Below are 24,757 nucleotides of genomic sequence, written 5' to 3' on the forward strand. Positions count from 1 at the left end.
ACTCCCATTCTTTCCCATATCCGTCTCCAGGCCCTTGTCCCCCTCTGCCCCTGTCTTTCCCATTCCTCACTGACATCACCCCACATTCCAACCCCTCCAGGATCTTCAAGTCCATTAAACCTCAAGTTCCTTTGCTTCTCATTTTCTTGCTCTGCTTGTTTTTCTTCCTTTTGCAGTCCATGCTTTGCTTCATCCCAAGCATATTTTTTATAGTCCAAGTCCTCTTTAGAATTTTCATCAAATTGTTTCTCCTGACATCCAGTCTCAATCTCCACAGTCTCCAAATTCAAATTTTCCTCTAAGTCCTGGACTTGGACTTCAACCTCAGCTGCTGGTGAATTGGGATGTTGCCGTTCCTTGTAAATGTCCTCCCATATTTGTAGATAGTTTAGCACAGCCTCCTGGAAGGCTCGAGAGTACTTTGTTTTCATACTTTTCCTAACCGCAGACAAACAGGAGGTGGAGAACAAAGGGTGCTGGAAAATTCCTTCCTTAGACGATCGACTCCATTTTGGCTGTTCTTTTCCTTTGTCTTTTGATTCAATCACAAATCCATTCTTAGTTCCAATATTAAATAGTTCTACCACATTTTCAGTCAATTTTTACTAATCACAACAATGCAATAAATCCACCCGGTCTTTTGACAGTTTGACAGCTTTTGACAGCTGTCAAAGCACTCTCCCCCTTGATAATGCTGTACCTCAAGGGGTGCCGGACTCGGGAGTTGAGAGGGTTCGAAAAAGTCTTTCTTTCTCTCGGGTCCACAATTCCAAATACTTTTCGTCGTTCGGCTTAAGATTTTTTAAAGCGCCTCCCAGTTTTCCATTAGGAAGAGACCGACTTCCGTTACTTTAAAGTCTCTCCTATTTTTCCAATTAGTGAATTTAGAGTCCGTAATCAAAATTCCACTTACTTTATGGAAACCTTTAACTTTGTTTGGAAGAATCTGCCGCTTGCTGGGTCAGGACTCGGAGCTTCACTTCTCGGAGGTAAGATTAAGCCCAAAGTGGCTCCCGCGGTTCCACCCCGCCGGCTCTCGATCGCTCTACTGAGCTCTCGGGCAGCGGGGGATCCGCAAAACGGAGCAGCCGCTGGGCGCGTGAGTCACCAGGACTCTCTACCCGGTGCTTTTACGGGGAGTCCGCTCGCTCTGCGGACTTCCCCCCCCTCCGCGAAGCCAGGGACTTCGGCGCGCGAAGTCCCTGCGTCCTTCTCTCTGCCGCGACAGACCGGAAGCCCCTATACACTGATAATAATGTCTCTCCTCTCTCTCTCTCTCTCTCTCTCTCTCTCTCTCTCTCTCTCTCTCTCAGTTCCTTTCATCTCAGATCTTCCAGTTTTATGGATCTTGGAACTGGAAATGTTAAGCAGATTTAAGATGAGTTATGGCAACGCTTAGATGATGGTAGCTGCCAGAAATGCTTAATCAGTGTGGTCTTTCCTCCCATGCAAGTTAGCAAAGTTGGGATTCATCTAGATCAGGCATGGGGGGGTCCCAAGTCCTTCAGGCCTCTCAATCTGATCTTTGAGCTCCCTTTGGGGCCACATCCCTTTTTCCCAAGCCACACTTGTCAATGGTCCTGCGCCACACCCTCTTCAAATGGTTTTTTCCCCCCTGACTGAAATGTGTTATGGAACAGTGTGAATGCCCCTTGCTTGCCTGCACAGAGAGGTGTGTGTAGAAACCTCTGACTTTTGCATGGCTGGAATGTAGCTGACTGCATGAAGGTTAGAGGTCCATCTTTAACTCCACCTGCTTTTGGCCTCTGGCCCCACCTACTACTGGCAGGGTGCAGTCCCCAATGTGTCTCCAACCCATATTGAACCTGCCAGTTATAATTCAGCCTAAGGCGAATGAAGCCAATTCTTGATAGTGTGAAAGAATAATAATTAAAAAAAACAATCTCTTATTGTGACTAATTTAGGGTGTGAGCCAATCATTCCTGCTTGGCCCTGTCTGGCTAATCCCACCTCTGCAGAGAGATGGAAATAACAGTTGGAAGGCGGTACAGCCATGCCTGCCCCTAATTGGTCAGGCTGCTGAAACAGTCTAGCCTCTTTCTCATATGCCATTCCTTCTAAGGGATGGAAGTAAAATTGCTCCTGCTGCATGAATTGACTGTAAATTGCAGACTTAGAATCTTGGAATTCTTCTCTCTCTCTCTCTCTCTCTCTCTCTCTCTCTCTCTCTCTCTCTCTCTCTTCTTTTGCTTCATTATCCTAGGTTTTCCCCTCCTTCTTCTCTGCAATGACTGCACCGCATGGGCCCAGGCACACACACACACACACACACACACACACACACACACACACTGACTTGGTCTCTCTGCTTTTAGCAATAATTTGCACATAATGGAACAGCCAGAGGGGGGTTTGATCAATGACCTCTGTCTCAGAGATGCTGTTCCAAGGGAAACACATCTGCCAACATAAAGTATTGGAGCAATCATAGCTCAGTGAGCGTCGTAATAAGCAACTGTTACACTAGAGCCATCAGTCACGTTCAGTTACAGACCTGAAAGGATACAGCACCTCAGGGAGCAATGTCCTTCTATAAATTTGGGCAGCAATGAAGAATGATTTGCAATCAAGTAATAAAAGGCCTAAAAAAGGTCCACCATGCATACTAACATCCAGTACAGCTGACAAAGGAAATAAAAAACCTTGGCATTGTTTGCTCGTTATGTAAACTACACAGCTGTCCAGGCAATTAAGATATGATTTTGGGAATTCTCTCGTAAAAATTTGCTAACAGAGCTTCCACTTGTGAAAGTGACATTCTTCTTTATCAGTAAAGTGCATTTCATTACGGTAATGCAATTTCATCTAGCTTAATAGTAGGAACTGCTTTAACCTTATGGCGAGAGTACATAAACATCATAAAATTAATGTCACCCCCATGCATTGTGGGAATAAATCTGCACCGTTTGACAGCAGTGATCAAGGGATGAAGAATCTGAACTGCACCTCCCACTTTGATATTTCAGAGATTGGGTCACAATCAGCCATGTGAGTATGTTGGCTTCCTAGTGGACTCACAGTTAAGATGTTAAAGGCAACAACAGCACAATTCAATTTTCCAATGTCAGAGCCAATGGAAATATCGCTCCATTTTAAGCCGCATTGGAAATTAAGCATCAGACCAAAGAAATCGCCAAGGATGAATGAAGAAAGTGATGCAAACCTTTCCTGGTAGATGCTATTTTTTACCTTGTGGGTCATACAGAATCACCAGGCATTTTCATAAATGCAATTTAAAACTTTTTACAGGTAGGTAGCCGTGATGGTCTGACGTAGACAAAACAAAAAAAATAATATCCTTCCAGTAGCACCTTAGAGAATAGGTATGAGCTTTCGTGTGCATGCACACTTCTTCAGATACACTGAAACAGAAGTCACCAGACCCTTATGTATAGTCAGAGGGTGGGGAGGGGTATTACTCAGAAGGGTGGTGGGAATGGATGATTGGCTGATAGGAGTGGTAAACCTGTTGACAACTGTTAACGACTGCAATTGGTCTTGCAGGAAAAAGCAAGGGGTGAAAACTTTGTTAGCAGAACTCAAGAAAGCCCAAGTTGCTGCTTGCTCCATCATAGTATTCTATGAATATTCACTAGGATTTAACTAAGTACATAAGAAATGCCTGGTGGATTGGGCCAATGGCACATCTAGTCGAGCATCCTGTTATCAGTGGCCACCCAGATGCCTTTGGGAAACCCTCAAGCTGACTAGAGCCCTCTCCCTTCCTGTGGTTGTCAGCAACTGGTACTCAGAAATGTTACTGCCTCTAGCTGTGGAGATAGAACAAATGGAGGGGATTATTCAATTAGGCATTACACTAGGTAGAACATTAGCAAACTGGCAGGACTGGGGCGAGGAAACTGTGGCACTCCAGAGGCTGCTGGACCTTACCTTCCAAGTCCCGGACTGCAGAATCCGGGACCGGCAGCCATGTGACACTGGAAGTTGCATCGACGTAACTTCCGGTGTCGCTTTGCCCTTCTATGGGCACCAAAAATGGCCACCGCCGGCTTCGAAAGTCGCTTCTACGCATGTCAGGAAGTGCATTGACACAACTTCCGGTGTCGGCGGCGGCCATTTTTGGTGCCCATCGATGGGCAGAGCGACACCGGAAGTCGCGTCTATGCACTTCCGGGCATGTGTAGATGCAACTTTTGAAGCCGGTGGCAGCCATTTTTGGTGCCCATAGAAAGGCAAATTAGAAAGAAAAAAAATGGCCGCCGGCAGGAGAAAATAACGGAGAAAAACGGGAGAAGAAGTGATACGGGGGACCACCGGGAAAAGGTAAGTAAAAATGGGGGTTTCCCGGGGAAAACGGGGTACTTGGCCGCTATGTGCTAGACTACAAATCATATCCTCCTTGAGCACTGTCCATGCTGGCTGGGGCTGATGGAAGTTGGAGGGCCACAGTTTACGCAGCCCTGTAGTACAATACCCTTACCCACTACAGCCACAATGGGGGGCTGCAACCTCAATAATCTTGAATTAGATTATTTATAATGCCCACCTTTTATCAAGAGTTGATTTTATTTCTTTTATTTCATAAAACATATACACTGCTTGAGTGCAAAAACATCAAAGCTGTTTACAAAAAAAGTTCCCACTTGCAGGGATGATTCTAAGTGAACCCCCACCTTTTCAAAGTCCCTTGTGCATTTGCCCTCTCTGAAGAGGAATTTTTGTGTTCTGGAAAAGCCAGCCTCAGTACCGCCTGTTCATCTTCTTGAACTTCTCATAGTGATAGTCGTTGGTAGCCTTCTCATCTGAGCCGCGTTTGCGATTTGGTGGGGACCTCTCAGGTTGTGGTTTCTCAGTGCCTCCCACCCTGAGGGGACGGGCTTTGGGTTCTTCTTTGTTTCTCCGTACTGGTGCATCCAGCTCTTCGTGATAAAATCTGTTGTGCTGGACGTAGTTGACAGCCATGTTCATTGGGACAAATGAGGTTTTGCTGTCTTTCTTTTTGTTCTGCTGCTCAGCCAGCAATCGCGTGGTGGCCTCCTCGGTAGAAACGATGTTTTTGATCTTAGCTTCAATTCCGAGGTCCACCTCTGGAATGCCGCTCAGCATCTGATTGGACAGCATCTCCTCAGTCTTCTTAGCTGAAGAGACCTGAGTGTTCTCAGGCAGCTCATACAGACAGTCCTCTGGGTTCTTCTGCTTCACTTTCTGTTCCTCATTTTCCACAATTCCCGTCCTTTTCTTCAGCTCGGTTTCAATGTACTCACTCATATCAGCATCTTCATCCCTCCTGTTGGTCTCTGCAGCAAAAGAAGTCCCGAGGTTGAGGTCCTCTTCTTCGCTGATCCTGGCCTTGCCCCGTTCTTTCAGTTTCTTCATGTCCACCTTTCCACCAGTCTTTATTTTAAAGCAGGCATCCTCAAACTTTGGCCCTCCAGATGTTTTGGACTACAATTCCCATCTTCCCCGACCACTGGTCCTGTTAGCTAGGGATCATGGGAGTTGTAGGCCAAAACATCAGGAGGACCACAGTTTCTTCTTGTAGTTTCTCCCCCACGAGCAGAGCAGCCGCACCCACTCCATTTGGTCTCCTCCTTAGACTCTGCAATTCTTTTGCTTCCTCTAGTTTTAGCTGGACCTCCTCGGTGACCTGCGCATCATCATCATCCTCAGAGTCCACCTTCCTCCGACGGAAGGCATCCCTGCAGGCTTGTCCTCGGTTGCGTTGGCGGCGGACCCTAATTCCTTCCCTGTTAGACAAAAGTGCAACAAAAGATGACCACCACCAATCCACTAATAAGATATTGTTTGCCCTTCCCCAACTTTCTGATGATTGCCCAAATAGGAAGATTTAGAACGTTAAGGTTCAATCTGAAATTGGGGTCAGAGGAGACAGGCCTGATTAATATTGTTAACTTATAGCAAGCTATAGGTGACATTAAGCACATGACTGGTTCATGCATGCTTCCTTTTTTATTATTATTAAATAGCAGCCAGTCTCAGCTTCTCTCCCAGGGCAAATCCAGCCACAGAGGCCCTGAGGCACATTGGGACCATGGCAAGCAGGGGTTAAGGGTAAACACACACACTTTCCTCCATGCCCCTAGTCTTGGTCCAGGTTGTGGTGGCAGCGGCTGGGAAAGGCTGTGCTTTAGTATAGCAAGAACAAGCATGCTAGGGCCAGTCGCTGGAATAACATCACATCTAGCTTGACCCTTTTCCGGCAGTTTTGAGCATGTTAGCAAGGACTATGGTGGTTCAATGTGTGTCCAGACTGTGACACAATGAGACCAAAAATATGGGTTGAGCCAGACTGCTGTACCATGGTCAGTCAAATTACATGCATATCCATGCACTGTCAACTCCTGTGACTTCATCCAGGCAAAACCAAATGGGGTGTGAAATGGGATTCTTACTATGGAACTGAGAGAGGAGCCCCTGTATTTTCAGTTTCTTCACTGCATGGCGGTCGTGACCAGGGCTGGCCCAAAACATTTTGCTACCCGATAGCAGTCCAGAAGCCAGCTGGACTGGAAGTTAAGGTTTACAGTGGTACCTCAGGCATAGCTGTCAAGTTTTCCCTTTTCTCACGAGGAAGCCTATTCAGCATAAGGGAATTTCCCTTTTAAAAAGGGAGAACTTGATAGCTATGACCTCAGGTTACAGACGCTTCAGGTTACAGATTCTGCTAACCCAGAAATACAGAGGTACCTTGGGTTACAAATGCTTCAGGTTACAAACGCCTCAGGTTACAGACTCCGCTAACCCAGAAATAGTACCTCAGGTTAAGAACTTTGCTTCAGGATGAGAACAGAAATCGTGCTCCGGCGGCACGGGGCCAGCAGGAGGCCCCATTAGCTAAAGTGGTGTCTCAGGTTGAGAACAGTTTCAGGTTAAGAACGGACCTCCAGAACGAATTAAGTTCTTAACCCGAGGTACCACTGTACTTCAATAGTGGCAATGGGCTTCCCCAACAGCATTGGGGGTCAGCAGGCTAGTCTAGTAGGTAGAGGCAGCTGTGTGGCACACAGAGCTCTACCCTCCAACAGAGGGGAAGAGCTAAGGGGCTCCAGATAAATGGCGGGGCAGTGTCATCACACACACCCCATACACACCAGCATCTACTGTCTGAGGTGGCCTCACTCTGTCCAAGCATCAGTGCTGCCACTGGCGATTGCTATATGCAACCAGTTCACATGCAAATATGGCTGCTGTGTGCTGAGATGAATGGTCATCTCAGAGTACGGCAATATCTGAAATTTTTTATTGGGGGGGGCATAGAGATGTTGCTGCCGCACTGTGAGACTGAAAGAAGCCATGGTGTTATTCTGTGATGTCTGAATCTTCCCTGGGCTTTCACACAGCACAGCAGAATTAAAATTGTGGACCCTTTATTTTGAAGCAAGCCCCTTCTGCATTCGGTGACTTATGGCCTCTCGTGACCAAAGAAAGCTGTGCTTCAGGGTTCACCTCTAAGAGATATTTCTGCCATTTGCTTTCAGTCATAGCACACTGTCCAAGCTATATTTCAGCATCAACCAGTTACACGAGGTATCAGTCTGCCTCTTCTCCAATAAATCTACACAAAACATTTTTCTGTCATTAGAAGAAGAAATGAAGGACCACTTAATGCTTCGGGCTGACAAGATAGTGCCAGGAATTTTCCCAACGGGTTTGACAATGCTCTGTTAAGTGTCATCTTAAAATTCACTGAGGAAATATTGTGCAATTTCCAATTCTCCACAGTAACATTTTCTTTATGCATTTTTCACAACTACTTTCCCAATGCATAAAAAAAGATAAGTGTCCAAAAATTACTCAATTTAAAGTCTTTATGCAGGTAGAAAACTGTCCTCAATGAATGTCCTATCCTGTTTATATCCTGTTTATTGTTTTATTAAAAAATGGAAGAAAGACGTCTGTAAGAGCGGGAGGATATGAGAGAGTATTTCACAAAATGGTTGGGCATTCCTGCTGGGAAGGCAGAGCCTCGGCAGTGGCTACCCCTCTGGTTACGAACTTAATTCGTTCCGGAGGTCCGTTCTTAAGCTGAAACTGTTCTAATCCTGAGGCACACTTTCGCTAATGGCGCGCGATTTCCGTTCGCATCCTGGGGCAAAGTTCGCAACCAGGAGCAGCTACTTCCGGGTTAGCAGAGCTCATAACCTGAAGCGTTTGTAACCAGAAGCGTTTGTAACCAGAGGTACCACTGTATAGTGTTTTGAGGGATTGATACAAGTGTTCCCTTTTCTCCCTCTTTCCCCTTGAGTGGGGTTAGCAGGAGAGCATTCAGCTATAGGTGCCTGGGAAACACCTCTCAGAGCATCAACATAGCATTCCAGATCACAACAGGACTCATTTACAGGAGGAAAATCTTGCTTTCCCCGGAACAAAACATTGCTCAGTTCCCTGACAATCCAATTTCCCACAGCATCAGCACAGTCTTTAGGCAAATAGATTTGATCCCTAACACTTGCAACGACTTGCTCATCCCAGCTATGTACTAGGCACTACACATTAGGAGTAGATGAAACCAGTAGGTTTATTGCACCAGAACGTTTGTGCATTCCTGTTTGCATACTGCAAATTACAATTGTTAATACTTATTACTGTTTATATTTATATTTATGCTGTTTAAAAAACTCAAAGTGACTTGCAAAACAAATCTTACTGCAAATACATGAATGATGGGCTACCTATGCTACATTACATCTTTACATTCTGCATTAAACCCATAGCTGCCAAGTTATCCCTTTTTTTAAGGGATTTTCCATTATGCTGAATAGGCTTCCTCGCGAGAAAAGGGAAAACTTGGCAGCTATGATTAAACCAGAATAATACCATCATTACGAGGAGCATTCAATGACCTTTTTTCCCCCTTCCTTCCTGGGATGGAAAAGCAAATGGTCACCACACCCCATCTCAGCCAAGGAATGCAAAGTTATTTTGGTACCTGGGGCACAAAATCCAGCAAGCACCCGCCCACTTCCCAGAGGCAAAAGAAGTACAACAACAACAACAACAACAACAACAACAACAACAACAACAACAACAACAACAATTTAATAGCTGCACTTTCCTGACAGGCAAAGTCAGCTGCCTGAGGTGTCCAATTCACACTGCCCTCTGCAAGGGCCGTCCTACCAGGACAGTTCATATACAAAATTATGAATAGATATTAGAATCTCCAATTCACCCATTTGAACGTGTGTGGTTTTTAAATCTACACTTCTTATCATAGCTGTCAAGTTTTCCCTTTTCTCACGAGGAAGCCTATTCAGCATAAGGGAATTTCCTTTTTTTAAAAAAGGGAGAACTTGACAGCTATGCTTCTTATCATTCTACTTGGAAGTAAAGGTAAAGGTGAAGGGGCCCCTGACCATCAGGTCCAGTCGTGTCCGACTCTGGGGTTGCGACGCTCATCTCGCTCTATAGGCCGAGGGAGCCGGCGTTTGTCTGCAGACAGCTTCCGGGTCATGTGGCCAGCATGACAAAGCTGCTTCTGGCGAACCAGAGCAGCGCACGGAAATGGTGTTTACCTTCCCGCCGGAGCGGTCCCTATTTATCTACTTGCACTTTGACATGCTTTCGAACTGCTAGGTTGGCAGGAGCTGGGACTGAGCAATGGGAGCTCACCCCAATGCAGGGATTCGAACCACCAACCTTTTGATCACCAAACCCTAGGCTCTGTGGTTTAACCCACAACGCCACCCACGTCCCACGGAAGTACAAGAAGGTTAATAGATAGCTTAGCTAAAACAAAAGAGAAAGCAAAGGCCACGTGCTAACCTTTGTTTTAAAAAAAGGCTTTGTGGTTGAGTTACCTCAGACTTCCTCAACTAGTTGCTTTCTGGAAACACTTGCGATGAAAAACCTTAATTGTTTTCCTTACCATACCTCAGAAGGTCACATACGGGCAAGAACCAGGGGCATGCACCAGATTTCTATCAACGCCAGCATTTGAGTGCTGCGGAGAACCCCAGGTTGTTACTTTCAACTCTCTAATGGAGCCACAGAAGGGAGGAGGCAGGGGGAAAACAATTAATACATCAGAACTCTCTGCTAGGCTTTTATGGCATTACAGGCTTTTTCCACTATAAAGGAACATATTGAATCTTTAGAGCACAGCCCATTCTTCACTGTTTCAGTTGTCTCCTTTTGTTTACATGTCCCTGCCATCCTTCTTTGTGAATTGAATGCTAAACTATCTCTAGGGAGATGTTAGATTGCTTACAGAATGCCTCAGCAGATGGTGGTTCCTGTTGCAACAGAAGGCTGTGATTACACCTGAACTCTGCAAGAACTCGAAACTTAAACAGGAAAACAAGATAAATGAGGAATCCTTAAAGTTCTCTCTCCTCTCCACGGCGTCTGTAGCAGGGGAGAAAAATAATCCATAGGCTTTATAATAATAATTTTTAAAAGGGACAAGATCCCATCCTTCAGAGTTTGTTCGTTACATTACAGGGCTCTCATTATAGAATTGTATTAGTGGTGCATTTCGCCATTGGACCTTCAGTTATCTGCAATGTTGGGTAGCTCTTTATCAAGACCATGAAACGGACTCCCTCGGGAGGGGGTGGACTCCCCTTCACTGGAGGCTTTTAAGCAGAGGTTGGATGGCCATCTGTCAGGGATGCTTTAGCTGAGATTCCTGCATTCTAGGGGGTTGGACTAGATGACCCTCAGGGTCCCTTCCAACTCTACGATTCTATTATTTATTCAATATGCACGAGTATTTACTGCACAGAATGATTTTACCACCTCCAAATCATTGTTTTCTGGCTCTGTATGTTCTGGTTTTGTCAAGCACACTTCATCTGACACTACAGACACAAAAAACATTCCTAGGGTCTGAAATCTCCCCCAATAGACATTGGAAATCTCACTGGAGTACTAAAAACACACCCAAACCTGTTAGTGTAAAATTTTTTGGTTAAGATTGAATGAAGGTTAAAGTGCAACAACATTCTTTATTGCTTATGAATTTCCTCATTCATAAACAATAATAGAAAGACAACGTAAACTTCCTGCCCCCTAAATACTTCTCTATGTTCCAGTCTAAAGCATCTATTGGGAGTTGTATCCTGGACACTTTTGCCATTTGGGGAGGCATAAATCAAAGGCCCAGGCGCGCCCTCCCTATTCATACGTCAGCTGGCAGCGGATGTTTTATTGTACAGCCCAAGAGGACTGAAAATAGGTAGATCCAATATGGATTTAACATTTCTTGCACTTTGCAGTAACTAGATCTATAAATTAAGAGGGGGGAAAGTGCACGACAAAGCACTATAGCTGAACACACTCCATTACTCAACTTTGGTAGAAGCACTGAGCTCAGGTTGTTCTCAGCCTATCAAAAAGGAGCCTGTATTTGAAAGGAGAATTGCCCAGGATGACGTCATGTGGCTGGTCCAGAAACAAGAGGAAACAGCTTTCCCCCTCTAGCTCTTAACACAATCTCATAGCAAAGAGTTATGGGCAAAGCATTACATCCGCTGGAACGTTTGTTGCTTCCCATGGCAAAAGCACATGAAAAACAAGACTAAGAAATGACACAGGAATAGAACTTCCTGAAGTTCTTTAAAACAGATTATTATTATTATTTTCTTTGTCCATGTAGCACCTTAAACCCAAGTTGCTGTAGTTAAAAGTGTGGGGTGTAAAACTGCAGTCAAGTACTGTACAACATTCCTACAGTGGACTTGTTAGGGGATGTTTCATAGCACTCAGGAGAATGACTTCCTGTTTCCTCCTGGGCTGGGACAGACTTCCACTACATGTGAATATTAACTACTTTTATATTATTATTAACTACTTTTATATTAATGTTAATCAGAGTCTTGTTTTTTAAGAGGGATTAGAAGGGATTTTACCAGGAAGGAATCTTTAATAGTAAGACTCAGATGAGTCAGCAACAAGCTGATCGCTGCATAATTTAAAAAGGGGGATGTTTGGAACTCTGCTAGAATATGGAACTTGCTAGCGCAAGTTAGAAAGGATATCATTAAATAATATATCCTCTCCTGCCTCCCTAATCATCCCCACAAAAAGAGGATTTTAAAGTGGCAAATTCATGAAGGATAAGACTATCTCTAGCTACTAAACATGGTGGCTGTGTTCTCCCTTTGCTGTCAGAGGCAGGGCTGGAAACCCTGGAGGGAAGAGTGCTGTTGCTGTTGAGAAGGATGCTGCACTTGATGGGCTACTGGCCTGATCTAAGAAACTATTCTTATATTCTTAGAGTGTCTGTGCTAATTTTTGTTTATATATTGAGCCAAGTCTTATGACTTTATGCATATAATCTTAGCAGGAACACACCTTTTTTTTTGGTAGTACTCAAAGTACTGTGCAAACAAGCATATTTCAATTATTACTTACATCAAAGCTGTACATATTTTGTTCTTATTTACTTTAGATAATAACACATTTCAGGATTTTGAAAGGAAGAAAAAGCACAGGCAACACCAGGCCACCTTTTAAGATCAGTTCTGCAATATCACCAGTTACATGTACTAATTCTTCTGGCAGAACTTGTGCATACTCAAAAAAAACCTACATTATTATGTTTATCTGTATTATTTAGAGTATGCACGGCTGATGAAGCCTGGCAGGGCAAAACAAGGTATTATTCCGGGAAGTTCTTTCGCCCGATACCGGCACATAGTAACTATATTTTACAAAGGCATATGTTAAGATTTTTCGTATCTTTCATCTGATACCTGCATACAGCAACTGCATACAACAACTATACTTTGCAAAGGCACATGTGGAACATTACAAAGAAAAAGTTCATTTTCTGCAAGTACTGCTTCTTAAAGTTGTCACGTCTGACACTTGTATTCATAAAGACATACGTGGAACACACAAAAAAGCTTCTATTTCGACATTATGTATATAAGAACTGATCTATTTGTATTCCCTATTCAAAATGTTGGTCTTTAATTGCTTCTACTTAATTTGATAAGATGAAAAGAGGTATGTTTATATGATGAATAAAGAATTCATATAGTTAAACACAGCCAGTTACGTTGTGGGTGTTATTGTTAGTTGGAGTTAAGTTCTGCAGACATATATTATGGCAAGAATGCTTTTTGCGTGCTGTTGAGGGACCATAGTTTGTGTGTAACTTTCTCATTTGCTAATAGGCAATGAGAGCTACTTTTCTGTTTCTGGAGCTATCTGAAAAGAAGAAAACGCAAGAGCTTGCTGGATCAGGCCAATGGCCCATCTAGTTCAGCATCCTATTCTCACAGTAGCCAACCAGATGCCAGTGGAAAACCTGTAAGAAGGACCTAAGCACAAGCTTGGTGGCATTAAGAGCATTCTTCCATTAGCATGAGTGGCCTGTGGGTAAGACACACCCAGCATGCTCTGCTGGTGGCTTACAAATGGGCCACAGCATGGAAAAACCAAACAATCCTGCTGTTTTGCTTCTGAGAATGTGACGCTACCTCAATGACCAGCACCTGTTCTCTTAAGATGGTTGCCTGCATCTTAATTAATATATTTATAAGCAGCCAAAGAAATTTCATCTGTCTCCACAGCACTCTACCCTCCCTCCCTACCCACAAGAAAATAGACTGTGCACTGTACTTACAGCTCAGGCGAAGGGCAAGTTCTGCCCACAAAGCCATCAATCCACTCTGTTGCAGATTGATCAATCTGCAAACAAAACTACAACTCTGCTGTGAAATAACTGCTGCTTGCATCAGGATGAAACGAGTATAATTTTAAAATTTAGGTCTCATTATATAGGGACCCAGGTGGCGCTGTGGGTTAAACCACAGAGTCTAGGGCTTGCTGATCAGAAGGTTGGCGGTTCGAATCCCTGCAATGGGGTGAGCTCCCGTTGCTCGGTCCCAGCTCCTGCCAACCTAGCAGTTCAAAAGCATGTCAAAGTGCAAGTAGATAAATAGGGACCGCTCCAGTGGGAAGGTAAACAACGTTTCCGTGCACTGCTCTGGTTCGCCATAAGCAGCTTTGTCATGCTGGCCACATGACCCGGAAGCTGTACGCCGGCTCCCTCGGCCAATAACACGAGATGAGCGCCACAACCCCAGAGTCGGACACGACTGGACCTGATGGTCAGGGGTCCCTTTACCTTTACCTTTAGGTCTCATTATTCTGCTCATACAGCAATCAGAGTAGCTTAACCACAAAAGAGAACTACCACCATGGTGCTAAGTCTATTGTTACATCAGCGCAAGGATATACGCTTGTACCACAGAACATTGTCCCCCTTCCCCTCATGCACTCCCTAAATCTGTTCCAGGGGCTCCCCTGACCCTCTGGAGCAGATTTGAGGAGGGCACAGGGGGCAGACAAAGGGAGGCTGCATTACATGCATGGAAATTCTTGTGGAAATGGGAGAAGGTAGTTGAAGTCTGCCCTAATTTTTTGTATTGCAAAAAATTGCAAACAATTAAGAGCATCAGTCACTTACGGTAGAAGTCAAATAAAAAACAGCAGCAGAGTGGAACTTTAAAAGGAGGGCCAGCCCTACTATTAGACGGAATGAGGCAGCCACCTCAGGTGGGAGATTCTGGGGGTGAGCAACAGCAATGAGCAGTTTGGGAACAGAGCTGTGTGCCTCACTTCGTACCCTGCACCATTATGCTATCCTGCTGCCCAGAAGATGCTGTTCTGTCAGCAGTGCTGAAATAAGGTTCAGCTACCAGTCGAGTTGGCTCTGAAACACAGAGTCGAGAGGGCGTCATCTTGGGCTTCACCAATGGAAGCAAAACTTCTTGGGCTGGCCCTGATGAAGAGCCTGAGGAAATAAAAGCATTCTCCATTCATTTCTAACAGATAGTAAAGAGCAAGGCTGATGAATCTCCACAGGGAGAATATACCAGAACTTCAGTGCCTTCAGCAAAAACGCTTGGCAAATATTTTACTGCAGATTTCAGGATTGGAAGGGAACAAAGTAACTTTCAAGTGTTGAAATTCAAAATGACCTCAATGGATCAAGAAAGGAACTATATCTTGTTTTGAACTCTACATTTTAGGATATGTGAAATAAGATTTTATTTTTTAAAAAAATACAGGAATCTATCTTAGAATATGATGTTGCATTAGTAGAAGCGATGTGACCTGATCCTGTTATAATAAATAAATCTTACATTTAGTGCCACCAGTACACTGTGGCACTACACAATACTGTCACCCAGCGTGTTCACCTTTAAAGGACTAGTTGCAGAAAACAGAAAATGCTGGATTCCAGGACATTGGTAGGACAGCTGGACATGGCACAAATTAACCAGAAGAACCTTGGGACATTCTTCCTGGAAGTCTGCATTTTCAAGCAGGAAGAGAAAGATTGTAAAACAATTGTCATGTGTGGCAACACATAATAACTCATATTAAATTTGAGAACAGACAAAAAAGCAGAGCTACAAAAGTAAAAATGCAGGCATGAAGCTGTGTGTAAATAAGAATATTGCTTAGTATCATCACATCCATTTTTCTGCTTAACTACATAGACTAGGGGTCAGCAACCTTCAGCCATATGCAGCCCTTGGCCTCATTAGATGCAGCTGGCAAGGAGAGGGGAAAGAGGGATGGCACAGAAGGAAGAGGGAGGGAGAGGGAGAGGAGTGCCAGAAAGAGAAAAAAGAGTGGCAGCCAGGAGAGAGAATGGGGTGGTCCCTTTTGGTCCAAGCACCACCCATTTTGGGAGTCTTAACACCCCCCACTTTTGACTCAAGCCCTGCCTACTTTTGATTGCAATCCCAGTATTCAGCCTCCAAGGTACTGCAGCATTCAACTTTTTCTTTTCTTTTCTGGCTGCCCACCCCTGATATAAGCAATGCAGGTTTCAAATTCAGAATTGGCTGGGCTCATTAAAACTGTAGCAATATATTTCAGTGGGGATGGATTTCAACCTAGCCTAAGGAAATTTATTTTTGTGTATTCAAGAGAGGGTTGCATTCAAGCAGCAATTTTGTTTTCTCCCACTGAGTTAATATATATATATAATAGAAACTGTTAATTATCTAAATAGAAGAGATTTGAGAAGAAGACAGAAAAAAGCTCTCCTTGTTAAACCATGGAGCCTGCTAATAGCTCCTTTAGTGACACCTAGTACAGTCGGTGAAGATGAGGCACTATTAAATGCTGTGGCTGAGACACACTGCCTTGTTAATGTTACTTTGATTTCCAATAAAATGAGCTAACTCAATAGTGCTGAAAGGCAACCATTTCTTTTAGGCTCCAATTTGCATGCATATTCAAATTCACATTTGAATCTTTGAAAGAAAGAAAGCAGCTAAGCTTATGGGCCATACTGTCTGCTCAGTTCGTCACTTAACTGTTAGAACCACTGGGTCATTAATATCAATAATGAGAGAGAACTGCAATTAGGATCCAAATGAAATATGCCATGCCTCAGTTGATTTATTAGAATGTTTGTCAGTACAAAATGCCGTGGCACAGTAGACAAGGCTGCTGTGCTTGGATTGCTGCCTTCTCTCTAAATAGGAATCAAGAAAAATATTCACAGGGGCGATCATTCCATTACTGAATGGGAATTCAGAATATAAAGCTGAACTCTTTAAAAAAAAAGAAGGAGAAGGAGAAGTAGTGCCTTGCTAACTCATATTAATGTTGGGAGGCGTATTACCAATTATTGAGTGCTGTCAATTAGCGAGTAATTATTTTCTTGCTGTTGATCTGACCCTTTCACTCTTTTCATTGAACACCTCCCATTGGCTCCTCTTTGCACGGTTAATCAAATCTAAACTGCTTGCCATTATTTTCAAGGGCTGGTGGTACTCAATCTCTGACTTGCATTTCAGATGGTTTCCCTAATCCCATTTCCTCGAGCAGGCTCTCTGCCAGGGAGGACAGACTCACCCATCCATTTAGTTAGAAATTATAGCTAGTGGGTGGGGGGAGTCAAAATGGCTGGCAGGAACAAATTTTATACCCAAGGTAATTGGAACAAACTACAGAGGGAAGTGGTGTGTTCTTCCCTGCATGCAGCTTTCATATCAAGATCCGCCCCCCCCCCCTTCACCCAGCAGATATGACACAGCAGGCAGCCAAACCACTTTAAAGTCACATCCATTTCAGAGAGAAAGAGATAAACACATGCTTATCCAATCCAGACTTCTGTATGGTAGCGGAATATCTGATGCAAGATCTATTTATTTATTTATTTATTTATAAATCTTTGTTTCATTTTATTACCTTTCTCCAAGGAACTTAAGGTGGTTCTCCTCTCCCCATTTTATTCTCACAACAACCCTGTGAGGCTAAGAGACAATGACTGCCCCAAGGTCATTCATTGCTGAATGGGAACTAGAACTCGGGTCACCCAGATCTTAGTCTAGCAACCTAACAGCTGTGAGTGCTGAAGGCCACTCCCTGCAAGGCCCTTTCCATCTGGCTTGGGGGGCGGGGCCCAGGCTCACCCTGCCCTACTTCAGTGACTGCTTTTTAAATGTTTTTAAATAGTTTTAATTTGTTGTGTTTAAAGTTTTGGCTCATGGTTTGGTTTTTGCTCTGTTGGGGTGGGATTAACATTTAGTTGGGGCTGGGGATTAGTTTAACTTTTAATATAACTGTATTGTTTTTTGGTTTGCTTTTAATTAGTTTCTCTTGCTTTATACAGTTTTTATTTGGTTTTTAAGGGGAGATGGTCAGGGCTGCCTGGGAGTGGGCCCCAGCCAACAGAATGGCTGGGGCAGGTTCCACAGGGGGGCATGCACTGGGACAACCGATCTCAGTGATCACGGGTAGGAGGAGGAATTACGCTAAGACCAGACCATGTCATTACTGAGGAGGCAGGTTTAGTCATTGTTTGAGGACTATCCCTGCCTCCGCATCTGGTCTTGACCAGATGGATACTGGAATCAGCAAGGGATTCCCACATGACCTGAAGGTCATAGCTGCCAAGTTTTCCCTTTTCTTGCGAGAAAGCCTATTCAGCATAAGGGAAAATCCCTTTAAAAAAGGGATAACTTGGCAGCTATGCCTGAAGGTGCTCCTGTGCAATGCCAGGTCAATGATTCATAAGACCACTGCCATTCACGACTTGATCGTGGATGGAGGACTTGACCGGGCATGTGTGGCAGAGGCTTGGTTGGATGAAACAGATGGGCCTGTCCTTTTGCCACTGCTTATCCACCAGGTTTCTCGTACGCACAGCAACCTGGGTCATATGGGTGGGGAGGAGGGGTTGCAGTGATTTTTAGGAAGTCACTAGCTTACACCGGGTATCCTATTGGGAAGACCCAGTTTTCTGAGTGTATTTTCTGGGGCAGTACAGGATTCCTTTTGGTGTACTGACCTCCCTGCTGCACCAAGGATTCCCTGCCTGAGCTGCTTCAGGTCATGGCAGATGTTCTCCTGGAGACACCTAGTTTGGTTGTCCTAGGGGATTTTTAACATCCATGCCGACACAACCTTACAAGGGGTCGCTTGGGAGTTCATGGAAAGCATGGCCTCTGTGGGGCTGTCCCTGAATAAATTTGGCCCAACTCATAGTTGCAGATATGCCTTAGACCTGGTGTTCACCTCTATTGACGTGGGTGATCTGACACTAAAGGTAAAGGGGCCCCTGACCATCAGGTCCAGTCGTGTCCGACTCTGGGGTTCTGCTTGCCATGCAGCTATAAAAGTGATATTGGGATGCTTTAGGAAAGGTTGTTGCTTTCAAGGTTGGTCTTGAGGTCTTGAGGTTGGTCTTGAGGATAAATTTAGTGGAGAAGAGGGAACACTTGGTTAAAAGGTAAAATACGGGAGAACTTCAGAACTGACTAAGAGGGGAGAAATAAAAACATCATTTCATTACTTTTGAGTTTAATTTGTTGTTATTCCTTGTAATCTGCATAACAATCTAAATCTGAACTAGAGTTATACATAAATGGAGATTTTACATTACAAACTTTGAATTTGACCATAATGGGGTTTTTTTTAATGGACGTTCTTTAAATGTGTTGGCAGTTTCATATCTGTTTGTTTATTGTTGTCAAGTGTAAATTACCAAATGCCTTAAACTCCCACTTATTAAATATTGTCAGAGTTCCAATAATGCCTGTCAAATACTAAATCCAATCAATGTCAGCTATAAAATGACATACTGCATGTCAGTTATCAATTTTTGTCAGAGCTGCAAACTTAAATCACTTTAAGCGGTAGATTAATTATCTAAAATTTAGCCTCTAATCCTACACACATTTATAAGGGAATCACTGTTGAATTAAATGGGATTTGCTTCTGAGTAGACATGGGTGGAATTTCACTCTTAGTTGATTAATCAGGTGGGCTCGATGAAGGCCAATTTTAATTGAAAGGGCCAACAGCTTGAAGTGTGCTTGTTGTTTTTTGGCATTATTTTGACTGTGGTATGTTATTGTAACAGGGAATGAAAACAAATTATTAAAAAGGATGGTACCTTCTGACAATGCAAAACTGTGCAAAGAAATATATGGTTTATTGGGCAATATAAAATGCCAAGTGTAAATTAAATAATAGTACCTTTGTGTATTAAATAGCAAATTATCTCACTCTGTCACCAGTGTCTCAGAAAGGTGCATATACTGAGGTTATGGTAATAGGAATTTTTATTTAAGAGATTAATCAAGGGAAATATTCTATACATAAGTGACAACTCTTACAAATATTCAAGGCTGGATTCCAACATCAAAAATCATTGGATTTCAAATACTGGTGCCAAATAGAAAGTTGAGTAATCAGACACATTAGTACGGTAAATGTGTATCTGTGTATCTGATGAAGTGTGCATGCACACGAAAGCTCATACCAAAATAAAAACTTAGTTGGTCTTTAAGGTGCTACTGAAGGAATTTTTTTACATTAGTAAATCTTATCTTTCACACCTTCTTAGGTACCCACAATGATCCATCATGTGCAAATCCCCATGTACCGTTTTTTCATAAGAAAGACAGCCAACAAATAATAATAATAATAATAATAATAATAATAATAATAATAAAGAAACAATACCATTAGCTACATTTGCAATACATTCCAAACAGGGAACAATTTTCAAACATTTCATCTAGACCCAATCCTTTGTATCATAATTTGGCTGATTTAACAGGCAACACTGTTAAGGAATTATTTGGGTTGAAACCAAATCAGGGATATCGGTCCATAACATATATGTCATTCCTCTACTGCAAGGTATGCAATATGAAGAAAGAGTTGTCAGCTATGTTGTACCTGAATGTCATGGTTTGCCTCTGGCTTCTTGCCATTTACCCTTAGTGATTTTCTACTCAGAAAGGTCAAAATATCTCAGGTGCTATTCTATGGCCACTGGATAATTCATACGGAGAGGGTGTTTTTATTCTTCATCTTGTATATTCAGTGTTTATATTAAAAATCAACGCTGCATAACGGCCTCCATCACTAGCCGTGTTAGAAGAACCATCAACAGTGACCAGACAGATCTGAGCATTCTCTTCATGTAGGCACCAGGAATGTCCTGCTTATCAAGTTACGGTATATTCATTTTTAAAAGTGGTAACCCAGGCTTTGTTTTAAAATCCATTTGGTTTATTTGAAGCATTTCTACTTGGGATAGCCTCTGAGACATGTTGTAAAGGAGCAGAACAATTCAATCAATAGTTACCATACATAACGTGAGTTATCTTCGCATCAGGAGTATTGCTATGTCCTTAAAAAACTCAAAGCAGAGGCGCATGGCAGCATTTTCCATAGAACTTCCATACACTATTATTCTTACTGTTATTTGTTGTAAAAGCATACATGATAAAATTTTAATATAAATTGGAAAAAAATAAAGGACATGAATTGGCTGAAAGTGCTCATCCTGCAATGACATATAAAGGACAAAGGACAAATCCTACACCATTTCTTTGTGCTATTTTGGGGTAGATTTGGGGGGGCACAGGAGAAGAGAGCAGAGAAATGCCCATTGCACTAGCAGGACTCATTGTGATGGCTTCCACTAGAGCAACTCTTAAGATGAATAATGCCCATTATTTGGCTATATTTTATCACTTCATTTATCTAAAAATTATGTTTTGTAATAATAATAGCAACTAATACCTAGTAAAGCACTGACTTAACATGAAAACAATTTATCACAAAGCTTAGCTCTATCAGCCATACTACAGATGTGGGTAATCTTTAATAGGTAGGTATTAATAGATATTAATTCTAAATTAATTAGGTACTAATGGATACTAATGAAGGGGTTTACATGCAATCTCAAGCCCCTTCCAAGCAAAGAAACATTGAAATTTATGGATATCAGAATCTTAGTAAAAATCCTCTTCCCTAGTCATATTTTTCTCTTAACTTTGGTGGGAAAATGTTATGAATGGAAAACCTCTGAAATGTATTTGTTATCACAATAAATTATTCTGTTATTGTTATTGCTATGGTATTTATATGCTGCCTTTTCCCCTGAAAGGGACTCAAGGCATCTTACAGATAAAATAAAAATGACTAAAAAGGAGAACAACGCCATTAATGATTACTTGGACATTTGAGGGCTTGTAAGTTTCAATAATGTATTGCTTATTTCCATTTAAAGTCATTTTATATAAAATCTGCAGGCAACATTATTGAGCAAAGGTGGTTGTTTTTGGTTAGTTGGTTGGTTTTAAAGAAAGCTGAACAATGTTTGAAATCATTAACTGGGCAGGAGTGAGGTCTGATATGGGTAACAAATGTCTTCAACCTGGCTTTGGAATCAAGATTGGTAAGAAGGAAAATAAAGGAGAATTAGTGTACGGCGAAACCTCACCCTGACTATGGATGACTTCTGAATATTTCAAGTATACGATCAATTCTCTTGAAGACTAACTCTTGAAGATGGGGGGGGGGAGGTAATTTTCCTTTGTTCTTCCTAGTCAACAGCAGCTACACACAGTCTGTTAATGTGGGCCGCATGATGTTAACCAAGCGGAGAATTCTATTCTGGGGCTAAATCGAAAAATTGTAGCCATAGAAGGCCTTTTTGATCAGAGTTAGCAAAACATTGTGCCTTCTCCATTCCCCCACTGTCCCTCCCTTCCCTTCTTCTTCAGAGACTCTGCCAAGCATGTCAGATCATTCATGTTAAATTATTCTTGATGGCATTGAGATGTGCAGTACTGTCATCCAACGAGTGGCTTGTGCAGCTGTCACATCCGTTTTCTTCCCGAATCTTGTGCAAGAACCCAGCCATGTTCCAAGCTAGGCTTATCTGCTAATTTATCACGAAAACCCAAACAGACAGGCCTGACAAAGCAAAACAAAAAGAGTCAGAATCAAAGGTTGGAGAGGGAAGGATATTAACCCAAGCTTCCCATCGAGAAATGTCTCAGTGCTGTCTAGTGACCTATTGGTGAACCTGTCCACTGAAATCATTTGCCCGGCTTTAGGTTCTTCCTGTGAACAGCCCCAACCCCATTGGTATAATCTCCATTATTGCATGCATATTAGTGTCATGACCCCCCGGCCTCAGGCAGCCTGTAATGACGCGGCTCAGGAGGAAGCTGCTTTGGGAACTCCCAGACCCTCCAAGCTCATTGAAACCGGTCGGACGGGGAATAACCTACACAGCTCCTGAAACAGAAGGCCTCTCTTTGACCCTGAGTCAAATTAGCTGGACCTCGCTAACCCAGAGTCTGCATGCTCTAGTCTTTTCATCTCAGTGCACAAACACGCTTGGGTCCTTCCTTCCCCTGTTAGACTCTGCTTGATTTGGCATGCAGAAGCCACATGGTAGTTCAAGGCTCCAAGTCAAGAGGTTGCCTCTTTAAGATCCTGTCAACTGAAGTACTAGCTGAGCAGGCCTATATCAAGATTTATGGAAAGGCTGTAGAACTCCAACTCCCTTCACCCTGGACCACTAACTATGCTGGCTAGAGCTGATGGGAATTGGAGTCCAGCAACATATGGAGGCAAATTTGTTTTCTGTTCTATAGTCTGGCCACCCTCTGATACAGTGCCTATGTGTTGCCAGCGCAGCACCTATGGGCACACAGGCACTAGGAGGGGTGCCTACAGGATCTCAATGGTGCCTACAGTATCTCAATCCCTGGATGATGAAATTAGGCTTGAATAAATATAATGACCACTATAATTGAGAGGGAGAGAAGGCAAGCAAAATGCGAGGGAAATAATGAAAGATACAGGAAATTGAATGCAGATTTTTTTAAAAAAAAATAGCAGGGAGAGACAAGAGGGCCTTCTTAAATGAGCAGTGCAAAAAATAGAGGATGACAACAGAATGGGAAAAACCAGAGATTTGTTCAAGAAAATTGGAGATATGCAAGGAACATTTTGTACAAAGATTACCATAATAAAGGACAAAAGTGGAAAGGACCTAACAGAAGCAGAAGACATCAAGAAGAGGTGGCAAGAATACACAGAGGAATTATACCAGAAAGATATGGAGGTCTCATACACCCCAGGTAGTGTGGTTGCTGACCTTGAGCCAGACATCCTGGAGAGTGAAGTCAAATGGGCCTTAGAAAGCACTGCTAATAACAAGGCCAGTGGAAGTGAGGATATTCCAGCTGAACTATTTAAAATTTTAAAAGATGATGCTGTAAAGGTGCTACACTCAATATGCCAGCAAGTTTGGAAAACTCAGCAGTGGCCAGAGGATTGGAGAAGATCAGTCTACATCCCAATCCCAAAGAAGGGCAGTGGCAAAGAATGCTCCAACCACCGCACAATTGTGCTCATTTCACACGCTAGCAAGGTTATGCTTAAAATTCTACAAGGCAGGCTTAAGCAGTATGTGGACCGAGAACTCCCAGAAGTGCAAGCTGGATTTTGAAGGGGCAGAGGAACCAGAGACCAAATTACAAACATGCACTGGATTATGGAGAGAGCTAGAGAGTTCCAGAAAAACATCTACTTCTGCTTCATTGACTATGCAAAAGCCTTTGACTGTTACAGGTAGGCAGCAAAGTTGGCATCTGGTAATGAAAGGTCTACAGACAGCCACCCAATCTTAAACAACTCCTCACCCACAATAATACAACCACCAGACTTAACATGGACACTGGTACCAGAGCCTGCAATAAACCCAGATGCCAACTTTGCTGCCACATACACCCGGACAACATCATTACTGGCCCCAACAACATCCAACATACCATCTCAGGACTATTTAATTGCTCATCTTCTAACATTGTGTATGCCATCAAATGCCAACGGTGCCCTTCAGCTCTCTATATTGGACAAACAGGCCAAACCCTACGCCAAAGGATAAATGGACATAAATCTGACATCAGGAACCATAAGACTGAAAAACCAGTAGGAGAACACTTCAATCTCCCAGGACATTCTATACAAGATCTCAAAGCAGCTGTTTTATTACAGAGAAATTTCAGGAACAGACTGGAAAGGGAAGTTGCTGAATTGGAAATCATTACCAAGCTTAAAACCATGGAAGCACCTGGGATGAATAGAGACATCGGATTCTTATCTCATTATGCATGATCAAGCTCTCTTTAGCACCTCAGCCCAGGACGAATTGCAGCCATCAGCAGCCATTAACATCCATCTACAGGTTTACCACTCCCATCAGCCCATCTCCCATTCCCACCCACCCCCACCACCCTCTGTATATATATAGGGTCTGACACTTCTGTTTCTAGTGTATCTGAAGAAGTGTGCATGCACACGAAAGCTCATACCAAAATATAAACTTAGTTGGTCTTTAAGGTGCTACTGAAGGAATTTTTTATTTTGCCTTTGACTGTGTTGACCACAGCAAACTATGACAAGTTCTTAAAGAAATGGGAGTGCCTAATCACCTCATCTGTCTCCTGAGAAA

At 43.0% G+C, this 24,757-nt stretch overlaps 1 protein-coding gene across 1 annotated transcript; it reads right to left on the reverse strand.

The window, feature by feature from the left end:
• Positions 1 to 4,722: 4,722 nt before the first annotated feature.
• LOC118076957 (splicing factor C9orf78-like) lies at positions 4,723 to 14,699 on the reverse strand. Its single transcript, XM_060280206.1, has 3 exons — positions 14,578 to 14,699; positions 5,507 to 5,729; positions 4,723 to 5,403 (listed from the first exon to the last, which is right to left on the reverse strand). Exons 1-3 carry the CDS (start codon positions 14,697 to 14,699, stop codon positions 4,723 to 4,725), a joined length of 1,026 nt encoding a protein of 341 aa, XP_060136189.1.
• Between the last annotated feature and the right edge of the window lie 10,058 nt (positions 14,700 to 24,757).

This window comes from Zootoca vivipara, chromosome 10 (genome assembly GCF_965207765.1).
Source record: "Zootoca vivipara chromosome 10, rZooViv2.hap1.1, whole genome shotgun sequence".
Lineage (NCBI taxonomy): Eukaryota > Metazoa > Chordata > Lepidosauria > Squamata > Lacertidae > Zootoca > Zootoca vivipara.